The sequence below is a fragment of the Leptinotarsa decemlineata genome, unplaced genomic scaffold (assembly GCF_025532065.1).
Source record: "Leptinotarsa decemlineata unplaced genomic scaffold, Ldec_3_MD MMD2_tig00026328_RagTag_RagTag, whole genome shotgun sequence".
Classification (NCBI taxonomy): Eukaryota; Metazoa; Arthropoda; class Insecta; order Coleoptera; family Chrysomelidae; genus Leptinotarsa; species Leptinotarsa decemlineata.
Window position 1 is genome coordinate 18,331,892 of NW_027412688.1, and position 12,845 is coordinate 18,344,736.

Genomic DNA, 12,845 nt, shown 5'->3' on the forward strand with positions numbered 1-12,845 from the left:
AGTAGCTGTTTCAGGAGGACTTTCTTTTAGTTTGTGTCTGAAAGTTACTTCTTTGCATGATCTACACATCCACGTATAGAGTTACTTATTTTCAAATTGATTACTTCCTTCCTTTCTTTGGAAGATTCTCTCATCCTTTTCTTTGTATCAGATGGAGTAGTAGAAAGCTAAAAACTGTCTTTTCCAAAAACTACAGAATACTTCAATCATACCTGAAGTTTTGACATAGCATAACAACAAATTTGTATTTTGATATGTGGGTATCGACATTATTTTTTCCGATTCCTCAATACATTTTTTTTTCAGATAAATGGTATAGATGAAACAAAAATTCCTCATGTATATTGTTTTCTCAGAGATAATAAAAAACAGATGTCAAAAAAATAATTGGATCATTCAATTTCGTAGAATATTTTTCATTTTTTCATTAATTATCATTTCAAGCAGACTCTTCTGATTGTTACCGGAATAAAATTTCACTTACATTTACTTAATAGTTGTCATTGGTGAAACAGATTTTCATTATATTTACGTGCTTAGATTTTCCATAGATATTCATAATGAAAGAGAAGCGAGTTGAAAAATATATCTCTGAAATAACCACAAATCAAATTTTAGCCCGATTGACATCAGGGCCATTCAATTATAATCACGCTCAGTATAATTCAATGAAAAGAAGTTTAAAATAATCTTCACTAGATCCAGACATCTTGAAAACCATGCAATCTCTCTCATTTCACCGAATATCTTCTCCTGTCATTTCGTAGGAAATAATTATGATATACCCGAAATGAAATGGAAATTGCAATTTGGCATTAAGACTTCGAGCGCATATCTTGAACCTTCCAACATTTCAGGGCAATTACATCTCCAATCTTCTTTAACGTTTAATCTCCAAGCTTTTAATTGCATTACTCTTCCATTTTCTGAGCAATATCAGTTACTGTCTATATCTCTTTTATACTAATTGGAATATCAGGAAATTTCAGAACATTAACTGAGCTCTGTGGACTGCAAATTGGGTTTGTGTCGAGAAATATTTACATATGTAACAGTTTCGAGATGAGGACAGTTTCAAATACAAAACTCGAGAATTTCTGAACAATGGACTGATGATGGATACAAAAACATTACCTTTTTAAGTGAGAAAAAATAAAGCAAAAATAAAAATTATATGAATTGAAAGGGTTATATTTTTTAGGAGTGTCTGAAAGTTACTTCTTTGCATGATCTACACATCCATGTATAGAGTTACTTCCTTCCTTTCTTTGGAAAACTCCCTCATTCTTCTTTTTTGTATCAAGATGGAGTAGTAGAAAGCCAAAAACTTTCTGAAAATTATAATTACTATCCGTGTTTTCCAAATATTTTTCTTCGGAAGTTCAGAGACAAAAATTAATTGAAATAATTGGATTGGCTTAAGGAATAAATTGAATCAAAATTATGAAATGTCATTTTTTTATATACAGGGTGTTTCAAATTCGATCCTTGCCATTGGGATCCCGAAAACTATGAGAGATACGAAGACGGTTGAATTGGGGCAAAGCTGCGCATTTACCTGACTAACAATATGCCGTTGAGAAAGTTCTGAAATTCCGAGTATATTCGGAAAAACAGAAATTTCGGAAATGATTTTTATTTTTCTCTGGCTTCATTTTTCGAAGGATTCGAAAATCAATTGCACTCCCACATTGTCACTTTTTACCTGCTACATAATGATGTTTTCAGATTTGCTATCCGACATTTCGTCTTCCGGTCGCCATCATCAACATTATTTTTTATTATGGGAGCTACATTCGATTCTTTCTGTTTTGAATTGAACCAGATTTTACATTTTCAATGATATATCATAAGTTATCATTCTTTGCCGAAAAATTGGAGATATTGAGAAAAATTTATTCTTATCATAATAGTCTTTGACTTTGATGTTTCTAAATTTGACTTCCAATTTGTTATACTCAATGACATTTTTGGCGAAAAATGGCTTTCACGAATGAAGAAAAAAGAGATATGATACAAATTTATTACAAATACGATAGAAACAGTGTTAGGACATTAGAAATGTATTTAAACTTGTATCCTGAAAAACTACAACCACATCGAACTATGTTCAATTTATTGGATCGAAATCTCTCCGAGTTTGGTTCATTTGAAAAGCCGTGGAAAAAATACGAAGGCAGAATGGACCAGGAAACTGAAGAAAATTTGATAAAGGAGGTTGGTATGTATGAGGTAAGTTGGACATTGTGTCCTTTTCAATAAAAATTAATAATTTGCAGATAAACATGAACATGTAAAATTTCCTCCGAAATGAATATTTGTCATACAAGTGCTTGGAGACATCTCAAAAAAGCGCTTTGAAATGTTACGAAATACACATATCTCAAAAATTGTATCCAGGTGATCCCGAAAGGCGATTAGAATTTTGTAATTGTTTAATAAGAAGACCTGATTTTCTTGTTTCCCTGGAAAATGTAATTTGGTCATATGAAAGTACTTTCACGAATTGTGGGATATTCAACTGAAATAACGAAAACATTTGGAGTATAAACAACCTCAGGCAGTTCCGAGAAATTCCACCTCAAGTGCGATTTAGTATTAACGTGTGGGCAGGAAATTACAAAGATAGAATTTCGGGTCCTCATTTATTTGACGGAATTCTGAATGGAGGGAGAAACCTACCACCAGTTTTTAATGTCAATTTTCGAAGACTATTTGGATGATCTACTTTTGGCTAACTATAACAACATCTGGTTTCAACATGATACTACTAGACGAGTATCTGATTACTTGACTGAAATATTTATTGATAAATGGATAGGAAATAATAGGCCGGTGAGGTGGCCAGCACGTTCTCCAGACTCAAGTGTTATGGATACATTCTTTGGGTTAAACTGAAAAATAGAGTTTATGTTCAGAGGGAATATCAAAATGTTGGGACCTTCAACACAGCATTGTTAGAGAGTTTGGAAGATTGAGGAGGAGGCAAATTAATCGTGCAGTGAATAATATTCGAAGAAGGGCACAGTTGTGTTATCATGAACAAGGCCAGCATTTTGAGCATTTATTGTGATTTACTTTTGTCCTTTACATTTTAGTTAATTGTTGTTATTTGTTCAAAGTTCTATTTTCATTGAAAAGGACACAATGTTTAATTTACCTCATACACACCTCATTTATCAAATTTTGATTGTTGATTCTGTCTCCGTATTTCTTCATTGGCTTTTTAATCGAACCAAATTCGGTGAGATTTTGATCCAATAACTTGAACAGAGTTCGATGTGGTTGTCGTCTTTCGTGATACAAGTTTAAATACATTTCCGATGTCCTAACATTGTTTCTATCGTATTTGTCATAATTTTGTATCATATCTTTCTTTTCTTCATTCATGAAAGCTATTTTTCGCCAAAAATTCAATGACTTGTACAGCAACAAAATGTCATTGAGTGAAATAAATTGAAACTCAAATTTACAAATATCGAAGTGAAAGCCTATTATGATGACAATAATTTTTTTTTAATATCTCCAATTTTTCGAAAAAGAATGATAACTTATGATACATCATTGAAAATGTAAAATCTGGTTCTATTCAAAACAGAAAGAATCCAATGTAGCTCCCATAAGAAAAAATAAAGTTGATGATGGTGGCCGGAAGACGAAGCGTCCAATAGCAAATCTGAAAAAAAACATTATGTAGCAGGTAGAAAGTGGCAATGGGGAATTTATTTTCGAATCTCTCAGAAAAATAAAGCCAGAAAAAATAAAAACCATTTTCAGAAATTTCTGTTTTTTTAGGATATCTCCGGATATACTCGAAATTTCAGAACTTTCTCAACGGCATATTGTAAGTCAGGTGAATGCGCAACTTTCCCCCAATTCAACCATCTTCGTATTTCTTATACTTCCCGAGATCCCAATGGTGAGGATCGAATTTGAAACACCCTGTATAGATGAAATAGTGGGTGCCAACGTTTTTCGAAAGGGATATAATCTCCGGTGAATCGCTACTCCCGCACAGTCATCGCTCTTTGAGCGCCTTAAGGATTTCCTGTAGTGCTTGTGTTTTGTCCTTAAAAAAACAAGTTGGAATTTTGAGGTCAGTGCCAGTAAAGTTATCAAGCCATAATTCAATATTCAATAGATACCTTTCTCAAGTGAGTAATGAACTCAAAAAAAATTGTAGACTCTCATTTGTTTCGTATCTACTTCTGATTTCGTTTTGTTAATTAATTTCGTATTTATATAGAAATATAATTTCATACTTTTGAGTTTTTGAAGTCGCTTTGACTTTTTTATTTCGTAATTTTCAGTTAGCTCGTATCGGACGGCCTGGAAGTCTTATTATCAGTTTTTCGATTTTTGCCAAGGATTTGTAGCATGGGGCCAATTTAGTATCAAATATTTTGATTCTTTCTTATATGCACTAGAATATTTTTCCTAGAGATATTTTTCCTTCAACGCCTCTCCAGCAGCTGGTATCAATAACCCAGGTCATCACACGCATACGTTATAGTTCAAATTTTGAAAATAATTGAATTATTATTGATGAAACTTGCATTTTCTCTACGGTGAAGTGGATGTAAGCCATAAAAAATTGGTTGTAACACGACTAATAGTGTTAAAAAAGTGCATTTATAAACAAACATATTAAAAAAAGTGTTCTCTATATTGGGTTGATTTTAGATATAAACAGGTCGATTATTATCATCTGAGCCGAGAGATTAATTTTTTTTCTGAGAAATTTCAACTCCATTGCCGACTCAATAGAGATAAATATTTCGGCTCAAAAATTGGAGTACCTACTCGATAAGGCCTACTTGAAAGTCCATTTTATTACAGATTCTTCTTCATAGAATTTTGTGCCATCCTTGTTTTGAAAAATTTTATATTGTATAAATATAAAATTGGTATTACACTACTATTTCGAATTTCACTAGTTCGGACTTCCATTGTCTACTATATAAAATTATTTGAAATCCCTGAAACAACTAAAAAAGAAGAATTGAAAATGAATAGCAGAAAATAACAATTATATCAACCAAAATGAACCTGAAAAGAAATAATAGTGAAATAAAATACAAGAAATGAAAAAAGAAAATAAAAATAAAAAGTGGAGAGATTCCAAGTCACGTTAGTTCACGACGTTTCGATTGTTAGTATCTACAATCGTCTTCGGGTTAACATCTACTCAATATTTTGATTCAGGAAGTTAATAAAAAAATATTTCGCTCAAGCCAAGCAAAATCAACGTTGCTTGTAATATAAAATATTAAATACTAGCAAGTGAATCTGAATAGTTCCACGCTGCTCTTACTGATCTGTCTAGTACGTAATAAAATTGACTAACCTGTTGGGGCTATGCTGTTAAATTTTGAAACCCAGCGACTTTAGTTCTCAATGAACGTTGGCATCAAAAGTGAAAATGATTTCAATCTTTATTAAAAAAAATTGAGGATGATAACCTCACTTTTAGGTTGAAGGTTTTGCGAAAGTTCTTGGTTCAAAACTTGTATTCTCTAAAAACAAACTCAAAATGTTTTAGCATTTTTGTATAAAGTGCAGTTTTGCCTTGCGGTTCGTTTTTAATGAGTCACTATTCATTACACTATTCATTGACAAAATATCCATTTTATTGACATAACGTGCATCTGGAGGCTCGGAAAACTTGGGATATAACATACATTGTCATTGTGGTTATTGATCCTGTAAGGTAACATTTGTTTGCTCACCTCAGCGGGGGGATCCGCATGAACTACGCAGTCCAGCTTAGCTTCTAGGCCTTCTCCTGAATTTACCCACGACCTTATAACGCTAACTTCAGGAGGATCTGGAAAACAGTGAGTTACACTTACAAGTTCATAGGTTTTGTCGCGGATACTAACATAGAACATGAAGCTTCATCTCACCAGTGACAGGCTGGCCGATTCCGTTTGAAGCAGTGCACTGGTAAATGCCACCGTCTTGTCTTTGAACTTCATTTAGATTCAAAAGATAACCAGTTTCAACTTGATGACCTGAAGGTAACAGTCCATCCTGAAAAAAAAGTATTTAAACAAAACAACAAATATATAAATAACCAAAAGATAAAAGTGAACCACTCCATTTGCCTCCAGTTTGACTAGCTGTTATGGTGAAGTGAGTCTGTAATAGTTGCTCGAGGCATCTCACTATTCGGTAGGGTATCGAAAGGTATCTGGGCGAGTTCACGATAAGCTAGCTCATGTTGTATCAAATGCGTTGCAATGTTTGATCCAGGCCATAGAGAAACTACGCTTATACTGCAATGAGTACTGCGTTATACATCCATCGATGAGCAGGTTCTTCTTGCAAACAGTCACAACTCTCTTTGACCGACTTTGCTCATATGTCCGATAAAATAGTGGATCAACAGAAAAAAACTATTCGTGCATATAAGATGCCGGTAAACCACTTATAGCAAGAATTCAAGCATGTCATCGGTAGATGATTTTATGGAATAGAGAAATATTCGTTGATGTTGAGATAAATATCTTTCCAGACGAATTCCACCAGATCAAATGTTGATAGGTTATCTACTATACGTGGAGGCTCTAGAAATAAGCAGAAATTTTCTGTGATACTCCTCGCTCGCCTCATTATTGACTTCTTAGTAGCCACTAGTATCCGTTTCCTATAAGACGATGCTGCTTGGTAGGTAATTATTTCTGAGGAGAATATATATATGAATAGAACTTGAGACTGAAACTTGAAAATAAATGAATATTTTCCGAAGATGTGCATATGACATGCTCAAGTTTAGGTGAAAACACCTTAACCCTTGCCTCTCATGTGAACCTAAGATTTTGTATATATAGGTACTTGTGGCAGATACCCGACGGAAAAACAACTAACCCAGCGCTAATGTCGCGCAGAGAGCTGCAGTAAAACCATCAGGCACCTGTGCAACTGAAGATTCATCACAATCAACTTCCTATATATATATGAAAAGCTGAAATCAATTATTTTCGTCCGTACGACTCCCGATAGATAGATTTCAGAGTACTAGCTCCTATTCAGTACCGGAAGGGTTACTTCAGACGGAGGGAACCGTTTGAATATCCAGAACAAACAAAGTTAATTTCAACTGGTCATAAGTCCTATCTGATTCAGTACGATTTACTACTGCGCCACCCGCAGACAAAGTCTGAAAACAACTACAGGAACAAATTCTTCGAGTTGGGAGTCAGAATGTTAAAACTATTTCGGAGAGGTGCATATGGTATGCTCAAGTTCAGGTGAAAACAATTTATCCTTGCCTCTCATGTAAACCTATGACTTTGTAGGAACGTGTGTACCTACAAAATCGTATGAAAGTGTATAAAAATGTTTTGTCCTCGCCGTGGAAGTATCATATAGAAACAGTTGTTAACATACAGGTTACGTTCCTAGGCAGACACATTGTGACTAAAATTGAATACATTGTAAGGAATCAGAAGCCAGCCTTGACCGATATCTCAGCCAGCGAGTAAACATCACCACGAAAGAAGCAGTCTGCCGGGAAAATACTAGGCGAGTACAGAGACCACTAGATAAATCTGGAGATCGTTACCTATATATAAGCCCTGCTTCCCGTCCAGAGATTGAGTCTGTATTCAGAAAGCGAATCGAGCGGTTAAACGAAGAATTCGAACAGTGAAGACAAATTAAGCGTTAGTTGCTAAGTGTTGAATATAAGTTAGTTATGATAGTGAAATATTGTTAAAAATGAATTTGTTTAAGACAGTTAATTCTTTAATTCGTTACAGAATGTTTTTTTGTTTATGAAGTGATCACAAGATCATTTTGTGCATTTCTTATGTATTTTTTCTCTCGGTTATACATGATAATTTGATCTCATTTTCAGAATCTGATTTTGCATAAGACAATTTTAGTTTCATTTTGATCATAATGGCGGTTGTCGTGTCTTCAAGGGACACGAATCTTGACTATGTAGAAGGAAAAATGTGCAGACAATTTGTCTTGTATAACTTCCTTGTTAGTTCTATTCAAATCGGTTTTGAAAACGGCTTTGTGAAGGAAATGTGGGGTGTATTTAAAGAAATTAATGTGAAAGTTGAAATTATAATATTGTGTAATATATCTGTAATACATCATCGATGTCTGTTATCGTATTCATAGGTTTTTACTTTTAATAATATGAAATCATTTCTTCAATAACTTTTTGGAAGGCTAATATTTCTGTATCCAACTATGGAAATGCCTTGAGAGAGTTACTATTTCTGATGATCTGGCATTTGTGTATCCAATGCACTCCTTCAAGCAATGATTCCTTATATGGTGTGGGATTGTACAATTGCTTAACAGATATTTTCCTGCAGTGGAAAATCATAATATCATTTTAGGCATTTTAAATTGTAACGCTCGATCACGCTACGGTGTTGGGTAGTCACTGTGACAGCCCAAGAATTCGGCTCCGGCTAACTGAGTGAAGACGGGAGTGAGGGAAAATATGCAAGTTAAATTTTAATTGTGGGCGCCAGGTAATTTACCCCTTCCGAATGCTTGTCTGAACCCTGTTCCTGAATTATCAAATGAACTTAAGCACATCTGTCACAAAAAAATTGGCATAATGGACTGAATTATCATCAATAAGAGAAAAAAATTACATAATGATCTGGTTTATTATGAATACTTCACGAAAACATCATATTATTTTTCAGTATATAAATTCATATCAATAAATAATATTTATGTATATACAATTTGTATTTGGAGTTGAAATATTATTAGTCACAATCAATTGTGGTAAAATTAATGTAGGTTTCAAGATAACCAAAAGAAACCATAAATAACCCCAAAATTAAACAGCCGCTAGCTTTGGATCCAGAGCGAAAGGCGCGTATCACGTATGTCAAACATAAAATAAAATCATCAGTATGAAACAAATTTCTACCCCTTTGTACAATATATTGTCTATATATAAAGGTATTATGGCAAGTGGCGAGAAAAGAAATATTAAAAAAAAAGCGACGAATCATTCACTGTCTACTTGCGTGGCTTGATATATCCGTGCCAAACTCAAGGTTGAAGCCCCTGACTTCACTGAATTCAGGGAAAAAAAAACAAAGTCCTTCTTCTATAATTGTCCCACTATTGAGTGAACAGCTCTCATTCAGATTCGGCTAACGGATGTTCCAAATGAAAGAAAAATGCAGCTTCCGCACTGCCCCATAAAACCCTTCAAGTTTCGGAAGTGTTTTCCAAAAATCCCAATCGGAATTTTATTTCACAATCTTTTGTGCAATGTCTTCAATTTTTCCAGTAAATTGTCAACCGATTGTATGGTGAACACCAACTGAAGAAAGTTATGAAACGATAACAGGTCGTGAAGTTCTTTTATCCTCCAAAGAGAGTGAAAGGCCAATTTACATCAAATGATATACCCAAGCAAGCAAAACTAGGCACTGTTTTCACTAAGTGAAGACCCACGGAAATAATCCTCAAAGAGATGTTTCTATAAACAAATTTTCCAGGCGGGTCTTCTTCGAACATTCACAAAGCAACCTCAAAAATGGAATCCTTCGGATCATCATATTGAAACGGAATAATATGAATTCCAGCGCATGACCATACGTCATGGACAGGTGTGATGAACCAATGGGCAATCGAATAGAGCTGTTTCTGAATATCCAAATCATTTAAATGCATTTTCAAACTGGAACAATCTACTGAACGATTGAAAAAGCAGGGATGAATACTATGGGGAATATTTCCTCTCAGAGACAATTCCGCTAAGATATTCAAAATATAATATGAAATGAAATATCAATTCCTTCAGGGATACGGTAGTTGATCTTTAATTATGACCTTGAATACTAGGTGTGTTGCAAGTATGAAAATATATTTTCATAGGGATCGGTTCTATAAAAAAATTTGAAATGTGCAAGATTTCGCCAATAGGATGCCAAAATATACTTAAAAGAGTTTGAAAGGGATATTTATAGATTGGAGCAGGGTGGTACATCGCACTCCATCTACATTGAAAGTACTTCAATAACAATTGGAAAGGTACTGTCTATTAATTTAATGAAAGTAAACAACAAGAGTTTGAATCTGTAATCTCATGGCCCACCAGTTTACAAACGAAAAGGAGAGAGGGACCTACGGGTGCTTGAAAATTGTTATTCTGGCGTTTACGAATGATTATACCTTGTGGAACAAATTGGTACCGTTAGAACATTATCAATTATTCGCCCTGAATTTCCATTAGATAATCTATTTGCTGATTCCATTTCAGATATGTGGAATCGACGTTACACATCGAAACACGTGTTGCGTTTTTGTGAAACTTTTCAGTGAAAATCTCACAATGAGGTGTTTCTTAAATATCCATTTTTAATGATAATCAATGACAATTCCCATGTAATTCATGATGGCCGCTGATGATGTTTCTACAGTTTGTCCTTGATGGTGATAGTTGACTCGTCATATGATGGTGGATCTGATAGGTAACTTGTAAAGAACTAGGGGCATTTATTATTTCAAAGTTATTTGTAATAATTTTGGAGATTAGGTAATCTGTAGCTATTTTCACACTTTTTTAACACTTTTTTGGACTTTTCAAACGTAATTACGGGACAAAATGGGCGGTATCATTTGCAAATGTGATACTTTTCAGGAAACTAGTCTCAAAACCGTGCTGGGCGGAATTTCAAACTGGATAATCTGTGGGAAACTGATTACTCCATCCATAATTGAATCATTTCAGGTAGGATGAGATATTTGAACAATCAGTATATGCCGATCGATGTCGAAGCTTTAGCTTCGCGATGGACCGCCTTGTTTATCTTTGATAATCATATATTTAGTCCCATATATGACGTCTCTGTAAGGAGATATATCTTGGCTTTTTGTTATTTAACACCATTTGAGTTTTTATATTTTCAAAATAAATCTTTCTGAACAGGCTCACATCAACCAAGTTGTTTGAATACGAAATCTTACCTTTTTTGACCATTGAACAGTAGGTGTGGGATTTCCATTTGTTTTGCACTCAAACGATACTGGACCTCCTTTTCTTGTAACTACTTGTCCATTTGGAGGAAGAATCTGAAGACTGGGAGGCACTGAAACGAAACAAAAAATCAGTTACATATTGATTCAACCTGTGGTTTCACGACTCATAAAGTAACCATATATCATTTTATTTCAATTATTATAAATTTCTACTAAGGTCAAATGAACCACCAAAGATAAGATAGTTTTTTCTCGAAAATCATTAATCATAGGACATATCTATAGGACGTCTTAGTGAATGTTCAGTGAAATTTTTGAAACTTTTTCTAACAATGCAAATTCAATTCATCAGGTGAAATTATTAAATTGCAATAAGATATAATTTTTTCTTACAGGAAGTCATTCATTCACCGTTATTAAACTTGTTTTCATGAAATGTCATTAATTAACATATTCACATATTGATTTTTTTCTAGAAATAATTTTGTATTGATTGTGTAATCTACTTGTTTTAGTCAGAATTGATCATCTATCTCATTAATTTTGATATTGAATGCCAATATTTTACCTGTTTGCTAGAGATAAAATTGTTTGTACCTAATTATTTATTCAAAATCTGTTTTACCAGATTCAATCGATTATCTAATACCTAACTAAGTGTTGTCATTACCTACTGTTGAATAAGAAATATTGTGGAATAGTTTGATGCACCAGTAACTGGTACTGACAGTGAGAATAAAAATGTAGGCATATATGCTCTGATAGCCGTACGAAGCAGGGACGGGTTGCTAGTTCATTATATAAACAAATATTGATAAAAAACTTCTGAATTTAGATATTATGGAAATAACTATATTGATGGATTCTTCCGTTGTTGACAGCTTAGGATCAAAATACCCTTTTATGAGTACTGTAACTTTCAGTCATCGACTATTGTCTTGTTAATTTAGGCTTCATAGCCCTAGAGAGAGCTATCTACTTTGGGCTCATTGGCAAAATTTGAAATGAAAAGCAGGTACCTTAATTTATTAAATTCGAGTTTATACTCGATGCCTCAAATGTATAATTTAGCAAAAAACTGTATTTCTTTCAGAATAACTCAAATTTATAGACTGGAGTTTTAATAAATACACATTATAGTTATACTTTACGTTCAATTGGGAGTTTATGATTCATTTCGAAGAGATGGCAATTTTTTGTGAAAATATGAAAATGCTCTTCTTTACTTCCAGTTCAATTTTATTAAAAGCTGAGTAATTTGAAGTAGCCAAACTCCTAGAGTATATTACAAGAACATGAATAAAATGTATTGTAGAGTGAAACGATTATTTTCAATTGGGGTAGTAATTACAGGGTGCTTTCTAAATTTTTTTGTCGCTGATACAAATAAGGGACCAATATTATTTCCGTCATAACTCGCATAGTTTTAATGTGAGGGAATTTCTCAAGAAACAAAAATGAAAGTTTCTCCAACACTTTAGAAAAGATTTCACGATTTTTTTTCTGAATCATGCATTGTTTTTTGATTACTTCATGTTGGAACTTTCAGTTAAGGCGTTTGATGAATACAAATCTACCTTTAACAAGCTATTACTCTGTTTGTATTGAGTCTACAGACACAAGCTGAATTTTGAACTGGAAACGTGGGTTTATCCACGCTATTCCTACCCTATCCCTTCGAATGAAAGGTGTGAATTCAACAAAGACAGAGAAACGGTCAAGCGTTGTGTCTTGTCTCCTCGGATCCTTCGAGCAAATATAGTTTTTTTTAATAGATTTTTTGATCACTAGTACCATGCATTTTGGAATTCATGGTGCACGGCGAAAATAGGACATCCACTCAGTAATTTAGTATACTGGAGATCAGCGAC

General features: G+C 33.8%; 1 protein-coding gene across 1 annotated transcript in view; it reads right to left on the reverse strand.

The window, feature by feature from the left end:
• Nucleotides 1-12,845, reverse strand: part of LOC111507433 (lachesin) — a 386,435-nt gene that overhangs the window by 15,198 nt on the left and 358,392 nt on the right. The window contains 3 exon segments of the mRNA XM_074181994.1: nucleotides 5,730-5,827; nucleotides 5,883-6,033; nucleotides 10,963-11,084. Coding sequence (XP_074038095.1) covers nucleotides 5,730-5,827; nucleotides 5,883-6,033; nucleotides 10,963-11,084 — 371 coding nt within the window.